Below are 16,059 nucleotides of genomic sequence, written 5' to 3' on the forward strand. Positions count from 1 at the left end.
CATCACACTAACAACTCTGCACTACTTTCTCTAAGGCCGTCGGAAAACAAGTTAATTTGAAGTAGATTTCATTATAATCTTTGTTTTCTAAATATGAAATTTTCAAGCACAATTTTGATGTCAAATTTCTACTTCATTATTATAAAATTTCTAACATGTAGGCCACAATGTTTCATTTTCACTCTTTTGGTTATAATTATCAAAAAGATATCCTGCAATGTATGCAAAGCTTGTAGACATCTTATATGAAGATTTTGTAAACCCCACGGTCAAATTGTGCAGTCCTGACTTTAGCTTACTTTCCTTCCCTCTCTTCACTCAGCCAGCCGCAACGCCAGCGTAGTGTAGATCTCTCTGTCTCTCTCTCGATGGCAAGGATCGCAGCAGAGCTCGCTAGGCGATGACTGAACCAGCGAGCCGGAGCTGTTTGCTAGCAAAAAGCTCGGCCGTGGTTTCTTCTTTAGCTTCAGGAATCAAGTCAGACCGCCTCCGGTGGCGACGTCGCCGCCGCCGGCCCCATCATCCCTTATTTGTGTCAGCCGAGTGCAGTGCAGACAGAGGAAAGCGAAGTATCCCCGTCACTCCCTTGCTCCGGTGGAAGTTCGACGAAGAAGGATCACGCGGCGGCGAGTCGCAGCCCGATCCAAGCGGCGAAACCCTCAAAAAGCAGAGGAAACCGGTCGGCGGAACGCGGACGGCGGTTTCAGCCAGGAGGCTCGCTGCCGGAATTTGGCATCTTCGGCTCCCGAAAGTTGTTGGTGGAGAGGAAACGAATTTGGATTTGGAGGTTTGGAAATATTAGATGCTGAAAAAGCCTCTTTCTAGGGTTTCCGAGTAGATTGTTTGTGCATTTTCTTCTAAACAGTCGGCATCTTGACGACTTTCAGTGTCATATTGGCTGTTTTTGAGGGATCTCTTTTGTCTCTAAATCCAAAGCTTGGTAGATTTCCTGAATTCTTCTAGCATTCTATGCATTCGTTTGACATTCATATTGCATAAATCATATCGGGAAATGCGATTTTGAAAGAACGCATTTGTACAAGTAGTTGGTCTCATGGGAATTCGTTTGACATTCATATTGCATAAATCATATCGGGTTGTACAAGTAGTTGCTCTCATGGGATCAAGGGGCATATAGAACTCAGCTGCGACCCCATAGGGTTCTTTCCGATGTGACAATGTCCATGGTTTTTATGGGCGGTTTTGCGGTCATATAATGTGATTCTTAAATTTCTCTTAAATATTGATTGCCGTCTTTGTCATTTGATATTATTGTTTTAAAATTCTATTTCTGCTTTTTTTGTTGCATATTCTTGTTTGAAGATCAATGGCGGTCAGCTTCACTCCGCTTATGTCTCCAGTGGCAATTGCTTTAATCTCCATCGCGATACTCATGAAGATTTCATTAGCGTTTGTGCTATTAAAAATCACAGGAATGGCACATCACACAAGGTATCTCTAGTTTCGTTGTAGTTTAATTAGAAGAAAAAAAAAACATCTTTGCGCTTTTGAGTTGTATTTCTCCATCCCTTTATTGACTCAATGAACTTAATCAGCTTGAAGCTTCTGCTTCATTGCTCCCTTCGTCAACAGAGAGGGCGACAGAAAGGAACCTTCGCAATCCAAAGGTATCTAAAGATACATTTGACTTGTATGATAATCTCAAGCTTCTTGAAGACCAGAAAACCAACAAGTTCTCTATTGTTTCTGCTCTGAGATTAGAGCTTGAACGGGCATGGTCCAAAATCAGAGAGCTTGAGGTGGAACGGCAATCTGCTAAGAAAGAGCTTGATCACTACGTGAGGAAAGTTGAAGAAAAGGCTGCATGGAGGAGAAGAGAGCATGAAAAGATCCGGTCAGTAATTGATGCAATGAAAGAAGATTTGAAAAGAGAGAGGAAGTACGTTCAAAGTTTAGAAGTTATGAATGCCAAGCTTGGTAATGAGCTTACTGAGGCTAAGTTATCTGCAAAGCAGTCCTTGCAGGAGTTTGAGAAGGAGAGGAAAGCCCGTGAGCTTCTGGAAGAAGTCTGCCATGAGCTGGCTAAGGAGATTGGGGATGATAAGGCTGAGGTTGAAGCACTGAAGATAGAGTCGGTGAAGACCAGAGAAGAAGTGGAAGAGGAGAGAAAGATGCTACAGATGGCTGAGGTATGGCGGGAAGAAAGAGTACAGATGAAGTTAATTGATGCTAAACTGGCTCTTGAGGAGAAATATTCAGAACTTAGCAAGTTGCAGGAGGAAATAGAAGCCTTTCTAAGCTTAGCAAGTTCTAACAATTATGGTTCTTGTTATTCTAAGAAAGCAAAAGCTCTTAAAGAGGCTGTTGGATCAGTCATAGCTCATGATATGAAAGAATTCACATACCAGCCTCCGACTGCTTCTGATGGCATTTTTGCCATCTTTGAAGAACTCCAGCCAAGAGAGCAGAGCAATTTAAAAGAGACTAAACAATGTCATGGATCTGTGACACCTGAGGTGAATGGATTATCTGAAAATACCATGAAAAGGTACGACAACATGATGTTTTATGGAAATTGCGATGCAGACGAAGATGATAGCGGGTGGGAAACTGCTAGTCATGTTGAAGAAGAGGACTCCTGCAGGTCACCTAAAGGAAGTGAACCCTCTGTTAGTGGAGTGCGTGAAGACAGTCAGGCATCAGTTAGCAGAGCAAATTGTGATAATCATATAGATGATGGGAAACAAATTAGTGAAATCAGTGAGGTTTGTTCTGCGGCAACAAGGGATTTGAGAAAGAAAGGTTCTTCGCTATTCAGGCTTTGGAAGTCAACACGTGGAAGTAATGCTGAGGATTTCAAGAGGATCTCTTTTGAGTTAAGCAGTGGGAGGCTCTGGAATGGTAGGTCCTTCAATGCCACCCTATCATCTGCAAGGAAGTCTGCAGAAAAAGGTTTCAGCTCACCTTGTGTGGGTAATTGGAGTTCCCCTGATTTAATGAACCATCATATCACCAGTGGGATTGAAGGCCATGTTGAATGGCCACAGCTGACAAAGAAGCAAAGTTTGAAGGCGAAACTCATGGAGGCAAGGATTCAAAGTCAGAAGATTCAGCTTCGTCAAGTTCTCAAACAAAAGATTTGAGATTTTTGTGGTGCTGTAGACGGAACTGAACCACAGATTCAAATACATAGACTTCCTTGGCTCTGATATTACTTTGAACTGATGAATTTATTCCGTTTATCATCCATACTGTTATTATTCAATACTTGCTGTGGCTAGATGGGTCATGCTCTATAAGAGATAAGTTGCTTCGAGAGTAGATCGTTACCATGTATTTTTGCATGCTAAGCGTTCTCGCATGGTTATGAATATATGTGTAGTTGTAATTTTTCTGATTCAGTGTATAAATGGTTTCATTTTAGAAATAAGCGGTGCAGTGATGATTTTTACTAAATTCAGGTGAAGTGTAATAACATGCATTTTTTAACTATTGGAATTGCAGGCTTTATTGTTTTTCTTCAGAAAGTTCAACAAAATCCCTCTGCAGCCACATTATCAAAATAGGTAATATACTCTCACCAACACAAAATTTTCATGTCCAAATTTTAAAACGTTGCTCACATTCATCTTGATGTTGATAATTACCCCATGTAGCGCCCTCAAATTGTAAAACTATTTGAAGCAAATGATTTTGGTGATTTTCTGTCCTGCCAAACAACTTTTCTCTGTTACCGGTCAACTTTCTCCCAACATCCACTACAAATTTTGGATGTTAATAGATCAAAATCGATTTAGCTGCTCTATTCTCCTCAATATCAGCCTCATCCTGCCGTTTGTTCTAAATCCTTAATCCCATATCAATTTCTGGAGCTCCATTAAATATTTCTTCAACCTACCAATCGGAGATGGGCTATTCAGCTAAAAAATGAACTGCTTGCTCTCGGTGAAAAATTCAGATAATGCAACAATATCGATCGGAAGTTATAGCCAAGGTTGATAATACAGATCTGTTGGTTTGTCTATTGGGAAAGAGGTTAACATCCCCCACATTCTTCATGAACTCCCACTGACTCGAGCCTTCAAAACTGCTATGTGAATTTAGCTCATTCCAATCAGTCCTGATGATTTTTATTCATTGTGGAGATCAAAATTGCCCAAGGAGCTACCTCTATGTAACTATGAGGGCTACATCTCATCTTACTACCAACTTGGATAAACTTCAACAACCCCAATTGCATACAAGAACCAATCAATTTCATGACGGAAATGATGGATTGCAAAACAATTTGGCCTTTTTGTAGGGATTTAAGGAAGATTAAAACTTAAATAGAGAAAAAAAAATAGCAAATTTTAAATCATGGATTTAGTAAATTCAGTTTCTTCTCAATTCCCTTTAAATTTGTCTTAAATCCTGGTGTAAGCAGGATTTAGTAAATTTTGATTTACAGGATTTACTGAAGCTATTACCTTTTTTGTGTAAAACATGTCAACATGCAAAGAGTCACGAGTTATTTTTTTCTAATAGAAATGCTTTTAATTCAAAACCGTTCGAACTTGCACATTTTGATCTTATGTTTCTTTTATAAATGACTTTTCTAAATGCCATTGGGTGTATCCTATGAGAAGCAATTCTGAGATCACTCATAAATTTGGCATAGTTTCTTCAAACTTTTCTTGAACGACAGTTGCAATTACGCAGTAAAAATTTCGAATCCTTATTGATTCAACAACATCATAGGCTGTTACACGTGCGAATATAATGAAGTGAACGGAGGTTAGCAGAGTGGTGTTTTTGAGGCTTTAATTTGGTTTCAGTATTGGGGCATTGAAAATTTGAAAGGCCTCTTCCCTCCCGAAATTGATGAGTTCTCCTAGATCACGCGGCTTCATTTATATCCACGCGAGAGGATTTTCTGGCGGTGCCTACAACTCGATGCCATCCCCACGCATTACTGGCTGCTTAGTCGGAGGCTTTCGGATTCTAATAATTGCCTGTTGGGCTGTGCAAATATTGAGGATCGTACGCATATTATTCTCACTTACCCTTTTGTGCAAGAGGTTTTTCGGATTCTAAATAAATGGGGCTTTTCAACTACTCTTTTTAATGACCTCGATGATGCTATCACCAAATTCCGAGAGAATAGGCGCAGCTCTCTTCCTGCTTGCCGGCTATTTTGCAATACTATTCACCATTGTTGGAAAGCGCGGAACGCAAAGCTGCATGGTCACACTCTTGGCAAACCATCTATTATGGCTGCCAACATACTTGGGGCCCGTTTCTTGGCAAACCATCTATTATGGCTGCCAACATACTTAGGGCCCGTTTGAGGCAGCTTATTTTGTTGCGGCAGCGTTTTGAAAACGCCGCCGGCTGTTTGGTTAGAACGTTCGGTATTGCGTTACCAAAACGACGAAAATCGCTTAATATATTTTCTTCTACGGATTACACGCGGGGTCCCTGTGCGTTTTGCGTTCGCTAGGCTCGAATTCCACCCGTGCCCCTCTGAGATCTCTCTCGCGATCTCCTTTCCCGATCTTCGCTATTATCCTCTCCGATCTCTCTCGTGCCCTTCTGCTTGGCCTCGCCCTTCCCCCGATCTTTCTTCTCGTCCTTCACTTTTCGCTAAGATCGACACGAAGCAGCCAGACATTACGGGACGAAGCTTTTCCTTTGCGGCATTTTTTCCATGGAGCTGTCAGAGGAGGAAGACGAACACGAATTGATAAAACCTCTCCTTCTCCCTTCACATTTCCAACTTTTAGTTTCCTCTATTTTGCTGTAGATGAAGAAGAAATTGGAGCGCTAAGCTTCAAACATGGATGAAAATCGGAATTTTTTTTTTACTTTGGTTTTTTTTCCTTTAAGATGCTTTCGATTCTTCATAAAACTGAAAGCATGGATTTCTACACAGCTCTTTTCTACTGATCGATCTCCACACAGAGTTCTCTTCTTCCATTCGGTTCGCATACAGAGCTCTCTTCTTCCATTCGGTTCGCAGAAGAGCTCCTTTCTTCCATTCGATTCGCACAGAATTCTTTCCTTCCAATCAATTTGCTCACGATAATCTTCAACCAAGCAAGTATAAACTCTTCTTCATTTTTGATGGTTTCCACTCTTTATTATTTTTCATTGAAATTAGCTAATTAATTGATTTTTTTAACGGTGTAAGACAGTTGCCAATCAAGAGCTACTTCTTGAACGTATTTTAATTTTTGTAACTCAACTGTATTAGTTTGAGACTTTTGTTTTATCTATTATTTTCCTCATTCAGTTCTATTGCAAACAGCTTAACCAAATAGGGGCAGAATAGTCATTTATCCAATAACAGCTCCCAGTAAACTGTTCTGAATAAGCTGTCTCAAACAACAAGACAGCTTATTCTTATAATCTGCAGATTATCAGAATAATCTGCTTATCAGCAGATTATAAATAATCAACAGTTGCCCCAAACAGACCCTTAATTCACTTATATTAAGTTACCTTTATCCATCCGGGAGCATTGGGATACTAGCCAACCTCTTGGGCTGTCCTCCAACTTTCTCTGGTATCAAACTCGCATGGATGGGTAAAGGTTAATGTGGACGGAGCTCTTTTGCTATTTGGTTTGGCAAGCACTGTGGCGGTCATGCAATGGTTTGAGCATGGGTAGTGCTGTTGTGGAGCTTCAAGTGATTATCTCTATTTAGAAAATTTGCGAGCCTTGGATGCGTAAATGTATAGGAATTGTAAATGTATAGGAATTATTGTTGAAGGAGACGACTCCAACATTATGAAGTTCTTGCAAAGCACATTGGAGAGGAAGCATTGGCAACTTCAACCCATAGTTGCACCGGCCTAGCCTTTTTCCCCATTTTAAGTGAAACATACGTAGGAAGTGTAATAAGGCAGCTCAATTCTGTGCTGCATTACATGAAAGCTTTTGTTTTAAGCAAATTCTGGATGAGATTTCGTCTATTGGTCAACATGCATAGTATTATCAGTCTATTTCCCATTGCAACACTTGTTCTTAGGGAGCCGTTCATGACATCATTACATGAAAGCTTTTGTTTTAAGCAAATTCTGGCTGAGATTCCTTCTATTGGTCAATACTTGTTCTTAGGGAGCCGTTCATAACATACTCATGACATAGAGTTCCTCCATGAAACCTATTTGGGCTGAACATCTATTCCTCCAATATATCGTAATTAATTCCATCGCAGTGAGTTTAAAAATTATGTCATCTTTATTATATGTAAATGATATAAAAATATATAATTTTAATTTACAGATAAAGAAAAATAGATATGGGAAAACTGAAGAGCTAATTTTTTAACTTATTTTTTTTCCTTTCTGAAAAAATGGAGCACTTTTTGACATTGTTTAATTGAATTTATTTTATTAAATGTAATAATTCTTGCAAATGTAATTCAAGTAGCTTTCCTCTCTAGAATTGTGCTATCCCTTTACAAAACAGCAGTCAAGATCTGTTCATTGATCCCACGCGTAAGCTATCACTTACCAAACTATTCAACACCCCACAAATCACTCACAACCTCATCTCTATTTCTCAATATGCTTCTGACAATAACTGTATCGTTCTTTTTGGTGCCTAAAGTTACCAAATTAAAGATTGTACAACCTAACAAACACTACTCCAAGGCCTCTGTCATCAGGGACTTTATCTCATTCCCATCCGCAAGCAGTCCATGCTCTCAAGAACTACTACAGCTGACATGTGGCACCACAGAATCAGTCATCCCCAAAGCTAAGTCCTTCGTACTATTGTAAATCAGCATCTGCATCTTCAAATTCATAGCTATAATTCCTTTTGTAATTCTTACATTATGTATGAGGGCCATCCCTGCATATTTCTAATTAAGGTTATTGATTCTAAGTAATCTTCGTTGATGATGTGTCAAGATATACATGGATATTCCTATGATTCATAAAACTGGAACATTAACTCATTTCATTAATTTTTACCACCAGGTTGAAAAGCAATTCAGCTCCCATATCAAAATCCTAAATCTAATGGTGGTAGAGAATGCAAGAACCATCAGTTTGATAAATTCTTGGCCAAAAAGGGCATCATTCACAAGTACTCATGACTCTACAAACCCTAACAAAATGGTCTTTGTCAAATGAAAATATCTTCACATATTCAAAAAGTTCAGAAATTTACTTGCCACCTCCAACCTATCACTAAAATTTTTGTCTGACACTATACGTACAACCTTTCACCTTATCAACAAGATGTCTTCCCCCAACACCTGCAACACCTCTCATGTACAAAAAAAAATAAAAATAAAAATAAAAAACTTGCATATGAAAATCTGTGGTTCCCTTGACTTTCTCCATCACAACGCACCAAACTTGACCAACGATCAATGGAATGTGTCTTTCTCAGGTATCCTGACATTTTCAAAGGCTACAAATGTTCTTATCCTCCCACCGACAAAGTTATCATATCCCGACACGTCATATTCAACGAACTACCTCAACACTAACCAAGTCCCTCCTCACCTTCAAAAAATTTAGCGCCACTTACACTCCTTCCCCAGCTCTTTTCCCTTACGCTATACACAACAAACGTCACAACTCACAAACTCTTCCACCCAGCTAACTCCACATTCTCAAAATCTTCAGCCATATCGTCTCCCCTGAGTAATCCAACCCCACGACCAGCTATGCCGTCCCCACTACATCTCACATTCATCGCCCCATCCAGTCACCCTATGACCACCCAATCTAAAACAAGATATCTCAAATCCAAACAAATACTCACCCTTCAGCACTCCATCACTACTAAGACGGAATCTTGCAATCTCAAAGAAGCCACTTGACATCCTCACTGTTAACAAGCCATGCAAGTGGAAGTAGATGCTCTGCACAATCAAAAAATTTGGACATTAGTTCCACCTCCTCCCAACCGGTCCATTTCAGGCAACAAATGGACATACAAAATTAAACACCGATCCGATGATACTATAGCCAAGTAAATACTTCCATCATCTCCAACAGCCCCTCTGCGTGCACTTCCAGCAACTCATATGCCTCCTTTGATACATCAAAGGAACAATCAACTTTGGTCTTCCATTCAGCCAGAATTACTCACTCTTAGCACTTACTTCTATTCCAGTTGGGCAAGCGACACGGTGGATCACCGCTTCATTATAGGCCACTGCACTTTTCTTAGGAACACTCTCGTATCTTAGCAAGTGAATAAATATTATACCGTTACTCGCTCATCCACCGCTGCCACTTAGCAAGTGAATAAATATTATACCGTTACTCGCTCCTCCACAAAAGCTGAACACCGAGCTCTATCCACCGCTGCCAACCAAAGTCACATGGCTACAACGACTTTTCCAACACTTCCAAGCATCACCACGTCTCTTACAATCATCCATTGTGATAGCTCACATTTCAGTCTTCCACTCTCGCAACAAACACATTGAAATCGACTATCTCTTCATTCGGGAGAAAATTCTACCCAACCAAGTCGCCATAAAACATATTTCAACCTATGATAACCCGACGGACTTCTTCACCAATCACTTCCAATTTCTTCAACAATGTAGCATGAACTTGGGGGAGGACAATAATGAAGATCCTCCACTTAGCACCATGTTAGCCTCCACTACCAGATGAACATATTTCCTATTTGCACTCTAACCACCTCTCCAGAAGTTTCTTCTACGCCTTTATATGCTTGTACCTGGTAGCTACAGCAGATAGATGACTTAATAAAATATTTTTCCTGCTGCTAAACTTTAACTTTTGCATATATATGCCACATGAAAAGATATATTTTATTTTTAGAAGGTTAAAATTGTAATATTTTTGATGTGAATCAAATATTAGGTGTGCGACATGTAAATACATAAGAGTTTAGTGATATGTTTATACATTTCCCCTTATTTTTTAATAAAATAACATGCCAAGCAAAGAGATGGAACAAACCTTAATTTGAATGAAATTTTGGTACTGATTTTCTTATATATTTTAAGCACTCGTGAATTTATTTTCTTAAGTATTTATTATGTTAGAATAAAAAAATGAAACAAATGTTTCCATCATGAATGAATGAATGATAATGACATGATAATGCAAAGTAAATTTAAATTACAAAGTTGATATGCTAACTTCCTTGAAATCCACTTGATGCTACCTAAAGATTATTAGTTTTACTCATCATATGAAAAATAAATAAATATGAACAAAAGGAATGATATCTGGCCGATGCAAAAATTTTTATTTTGCAGGAGTAATTTTTATTTTATTTTATTATTGAATTTAATTTGAAATGAGCATATTGTAGATTTCAATTGATATGGCATAAAATATACTCAAGTTAACATGAAAATTTAAAATATTATGATATAATTTGGCGAAAATAAAATTAAAATATTTTAATGTAATTTTTCAACGAAATATAAAATAAGTAGGCGAAAAAATATTACATCAGGACTCCGCGCGTAGAGTTATGTGTAGAGTCCAATGAAATCACGCCACACACGTGAAGGTGAGAAAAAAAACGGCCCGGTAAAACAGAGGAATATTCCTCTCATGTTATTCAAGTGTTATTGTGTGTTATTTAGTGTTATTGATGTGTTATTGTGTTATTATAATAACAGAAACATTTTCAAAACACAATAACACATGAATAACATACAATAACACCTGAATAACAATGGTGGAATATTCTTCTGTGTTAGCTGTGTTATCGGGAATATTTCTCTATGACGTGATTTCATCGAACTTCACACGTAACTCTACATACACCTGATGTAATATTTTTCCCCCTTGCATGTGTCTCGCTCGTGGGTGCTGAAGAATAATATTGTACCATATTTTGGCAAGAAAGATTCCTTCATTAAAATTTGTGTGGGGTCCCTTTGTTTCTTCCTTCGTGCGCTTTAAAAGAATAAAATGGTACAATATTTTTCTAAAGAAAGATTCCTCTAAAATAATTAGTTTGGATCAATGCATGCATGATTGATTATGGTGATCTCGTTAGTACCTTAAATCCCAAATATGTATTTTTATGGGCGTCTATGTGTTTTCATATCTAATAACGAAACTTTCCTTTTTTATATTTCTATTGCTCAAATCTTTCATATCACATTAAACATAATGTCTTTCTAATAATATTTTCATGCTCAGATAAGGTGGTATATATGCAAGATATATAAATACATAGGAATGGAATGGTATGTATGCAAATTTTCTTGGGACAATTACATACAGGCCCTCCTGAAACTTCCTATTTGTAAATCAATCATCATCTTTCATCAATTTTTCAAATTTTCAGTTAATAATTCAAAGCAAAACCACCACCCATATCTCTCATTTTTATCAAATTCTCAACAGTTTGATTGTGACATGCGTAAATAGATCAGTTCGATAATTAAAAAAGAAAAATTACCTCATGATTAATTTATAAATATCAATATTATCTGTGGTCTACGTATAATTATCCCTCTTTAATCCATGAAAAAATCTAGATAACCTGTAATACTTGATAGAAATCTAACCATCTCATCTTGATATATTGTCATCAATAAAGTGATCCACCATCCAAAGAATTGAAAATTAAAGTAAGCTTATCACCGCAATTGCAAAAATGATGGGATCCCCACGGTACACCATTACTTTTGTCACATGACTGTCTATACTTGCATTTGCATGTTTGCATGAAAACGAGCCGGTCTTGTTAGAAGAGTGACCCCGTGTCGGTCGCGATTTCTTAATGAGCATTGCTTGTTGGGTTGATCCCGGTGAGCAATGCGAGTTAAGTCATCGGGATTGACACGAACACGAGTATGACTGTGCTAAAGATCTAATAGATCCAACTCATAGATCCAACTCGTGTCCCCACTCTTTGTGACACCCTTTAGATCCTTTAGATCTTTAGGTGGGGCCGGTATGACGACCCAGTCAAATTTATACTATACCCAGACTTACCCCACACTTAGATACTAGGTTTAGGTTGACACTAGGTTGACACACTTTTCGTTAGATGGTGTGCTAGACTAGGATTTAGGATGTTATGTAGTCTTTTTGATGTTTGGTCATTGTTCTCTGCTGGATTGGCTGTCCTAGCCAGACATTTTTCTTTTGTATTATGCTTGTGATGTGTTGCATGTTGTGCATGCTGCATATGTGTGGTAGTGTGTTAGGGCGTTCGTCTGCAGGGGGAGTCATGCCTATTTATATGCACACACACACACAGGTACCGCTATGGGGGAAGCAAGTAATGATTTCTGACCCTTTGCTTGTATGTGCTATTAGCTCCCCACTTTTAAGACATGGCTCATGATACATCATTTTCATGTGAGTTTTCCTGCTAACACTTGTTTTCATGCAGGATTGAGCCTTTTTCTTTTTCTATGTACTTTTAGAGTCTATGAGAGTCCTGTAGCAGAAATAAGATACGAGAGAGACATTTGGTGCGGAAAGCACGTGGCGGGAACTAGGAGCAGATGCTCGTGCCCCGTATCTTAATTCTGCATTTTATATTGATGTATAGAATTAGGACCGGACATGTATATGCGGAGTTCGTCCGCCTTTTTCTTTTCTGGGACATGTTGCCGACCCAGCGGCACCGGCTTATTTTATTATTTTATTTGGCTTGTTTTTGCTTTTTGCATCACGTTGCATGCCTAAATTTGCATGTGTTTTTCTTGTTTCTTTCTGTGGTTTATCTGAGATTTCACAATGAAATATATGCTCTTTAAGACTTAAAATCCTAATTTTTCTACTTAAAAATTATAAATAAAATATTCAAGATAATTAAAATTTAGAATTAAAATATTCAGGATTTAAAAATTTTTACATTTACTTTCTTGCATATATTAATAGAGCCTCCACAATACTTAAGGACCGCTCTAAATAACTGCATTCATACTTGCATGTCCCGAGAATGAGCCCCCATGCTTCTTCAACCTGACTGGCCCAGCATACCTTTTTTATAGGTGTTTGTCTAGTGCGCCTGGGGTGTTAAAAGGCCTCCCGACCCAGACGGGGTATAAGTTCTTTTGTTTGGAGCGTTTTAAGCTTTTTAGCTGAACCTTCACTTTCTTTTCTTTCCAGAGGCATCTTTGCCACTTCGGCAGGTATAAGTCTCACCTCTTGGAGCTCTAACTTTTAGTCATATAATAGAGTTTCATTCCTTTGACCTTAGGGCTACCGAGTTTCCCGTGGATGACGTAATTTACGGATTGCTGACCGGGGATCTCAGGACGTGTTGGGACTACCTTCACCACCAGGTAGACTTAGGGTCCTAGTAGCTGTGTATGATGGGTATGTGGTACCCCGACCCATTTACCTCTACCTTTTAAGATTACTCTATCTTCCTCTTGTTAATCCCCTTTGAGCCTCGTCGCTCATTGACTTCGTTGATATCACATTGACGGTCTGATGTCGATGAGCTGTTGCCCATTTGAGATACGACGATTTGTCATCAGCTCTTTGGCCCAGACGTGCTTTTACGTGTTGGAATATCCCCATCAAGATGATTTAAGTTATTTCATGAGCCCCGTGTGCTGATGAGCCGCTACCCATTCGGGATGTGAGAGACTCACCCTCTGCTCGATCGCTTAACTCGAGCTTTGAAGCATCGGGACCGTTCCCCAAAATGACGCCGCAACGATAAGCTATCCCAAACAGAGCCTCGTCTACACACTATTCAAATTTCAAAATGACAATTGATTCTTGTTTTCAAAATGAGCAGCTATCGCTTTCTCATAATATACAATTTTTATTTTTGAATTGCACCGATCTCAAATTCTTTTCCTCTTCAATCATTCAAAAAAGTAGAATAAAATTTAAAATAAAAAATAAAAAATAAAAAATACAAGAAAATTCAGCCCACTTTCAGCTATCTTTCTCATTCTCCCATTTTGAGATGTTCCTTTCTAAATTTTAAATTTTAGAATTAATGAAATTTATCTGTTTCAACAATGTTAAGACAATACTAACCACTAAATATATTGTCAAATTAATAAAAAATTTTAAATTATTTTTAAGATAATAATTCTGAAATATTAAAAGATAATATAATAATTTTATTAAAATATTTATAAAATTTACTTATATAATATAAAAAATTATGTCATAAATTCATTATATGTACATTTAAGGCTATATGTAAATAAAGCTTAAGATGGAGCATTCAAATTTTGCTTATCAGCATCATAAGCTTGAGATTTTAATTGACAGTAACTGGTCCACTGATGGTGAGTTCTGCTTTTCTATTTTTAGAACTCAACTAGGGGAGTTCCAAAAAATAACATTTTACTAAAATATTTAATTAAATGGCAAAATTTAGATATTATTTTTCAAAATGGATAATTACAAGTGATTTGATATAAATCATGAAATTAAAAAGTGTAAGTCTATGAAGACTTGTCGACTTCATAGCTTGTAACTCATCCAAGTGATAGACATACCATGAATTCGCTGGTCTAAGCTCATACTAATCAAATTTGATATTTTACAATTCATGGTTATAACTTAAAAATAATTTATAGATTTAGTTATTTGATTAGAGTCTGTTTGGGGCAGTTGCAGCTTATTGAATAATTTGCTGATAAGCTGATTAAAAATAATCTGTTGATAAGCTATGTGCGGTGGCTATTACAATTTTTTATTTTTTATTTTGGAAAAGTCAGACCGCTGCCAGAAAGATGTCACTGCACCTAGATAGATGCGGTATGAAAACGTTGTTTTCAGCGTTTTGAAAAAGCATAAGCTGCCAAAACACAGTTCACCCAAACAGATCAGGTGTGTTTTTAAAACGCCACCGCATAAAAAAAGCCGCCGCAAATGGACCCTAAAATTTAAAGATAACTAAAAAAGTGATGTTTAGACCTATGTAATTGGAAAAAGCTCGTAGGTTCATCGGCCGAACCAATAGTTTAAATTGATTTTCAGTGTCTTAATATAAAAATAAATTTAAAGCTTATCAAACCAACTGTATATGCATTTCACGATCAAAGCGGTTCAAAAGTTACTCAAATTTACTTCTTCGCAACCATTAGGGGTGTTCGGTAGCATCTGTTTAATAGAATTTACGTGAAATTTAACATAAATCCAACTAAATGCGAAAAAAAAATTAGAACTTATACACCTCTAAATACAATTCATTCTCTGATGCTCCTCTAAATCCATTTCATTCTCGGCCTAAATCCTGTATTTTCTAAACAGGCGTTAAGATTTAGTAAATCCTGTAAATCTAGATTTATCAAATGCAAATGTGTTGAATCTACAATGATGCTTGTTATAATTTAAATTAAATTTAGTTAAGTTCGATCATAATGTTTATCGATCAAATCCTCGTCCTCCTCCCGTGCGACGAGAAAAGCCTTCCTCCTTAAATCTGTTAAATCCATCTGTCCATGGGATTTTAAAAAAAAATGGGATTTACATGATGGAAAATAATGTAATAGATTAAGCTAAGTTTCAGATTTAACACCCTATTTTTTTTGTATTTGACGGGATTTACGTTAAATGTTAACATAAATGACACTAAAAGAGAACAATCAATCACCTCCTATTTTTTATCAATAGATCTATTAGAGATGTGATCATCAATCATCACAAACAAATTTAACTGGATTGAACTTAAATCACACCAAATATTTTTTTCCCTATTTAACACATCTCAATTTGTTAAATTCAGATGTATAAAATTTATTAAGTTCTATTCAACTTAAATTTTGAGTGCCGTCAAACAACTCCTCATGGTTGACGAGAATAGGACGAAAAACACCTAGGTCCGTTTGGGGCAGTTTATTTGGTGCGGTGTCGTTTTGATGACACACGTAGCCTGTTTGATTAAATTGTGTTTTGACAGCTTATGCGTTTTAAAAACGCGCACATTTCTATGTGTGGTGGAAGCTTTCTGGCAGCGGTTTGATTTTTTCAAAAAAAATAAAAATTTATAATAGCAACTGCTCCTAACTTATCAACAAATTATTTTTAATCATTTTATTAATAGATTATTTAATAAGCTGCAACTGCCCCAAATAGAAACTTAATCGATCAAACTATGGCCCAATCAATGCTTTAATGTTCGTGCTCCATTTGATTATGGACCCCATCACCAGCTAT

General features: G+C 37.4%; 1 protein-coding gene across 1 annotated transcript; it reads left to right on the plus strand.

The window, feature by feature from the left end:
* Window positions 1-277: 277 nt before the first annotated feature.
* LOC110020322 lies at window positions 278-3,474 on the plus strand. Its single transcript, XM_020718383.1, has 3 exons — window positions 278-787; window positions 1,324-1,452; window positions 1,557-3,474. Exons 1-3 carry the CDS (start codon window positions 401-403, stop codon window positions 3,102-3,104), a joined length of 2,064 nt encoding a protein of 687 aa, XP_020574042.1. The 5' UTR covers window positions 278-400; the 3' UTR covers window positions 3,105-3,474.
* The last annotated feature ends 12,585 nt before the right edge of the window (window positions 3,475-16,059 follow it).

The sequence above is a fragment of the Phalaenopsis equestris genome, unplaced genomic scaffold (assembly GCF_001263595.1).
Source record: "Phalaenopsis equestris unplaced genomic scaffold, ASM126359v1 Scaffold000094, whole genome shotgun sequence".
In the NCBI taxonomy this organism is placed as follows: Eukaryota; Viridiplantae; Streptophyta; class Magnoliopsida; order Asparagales; family Orchidaceae; genus Phalaenopsis; species Phalaenopsis equestris.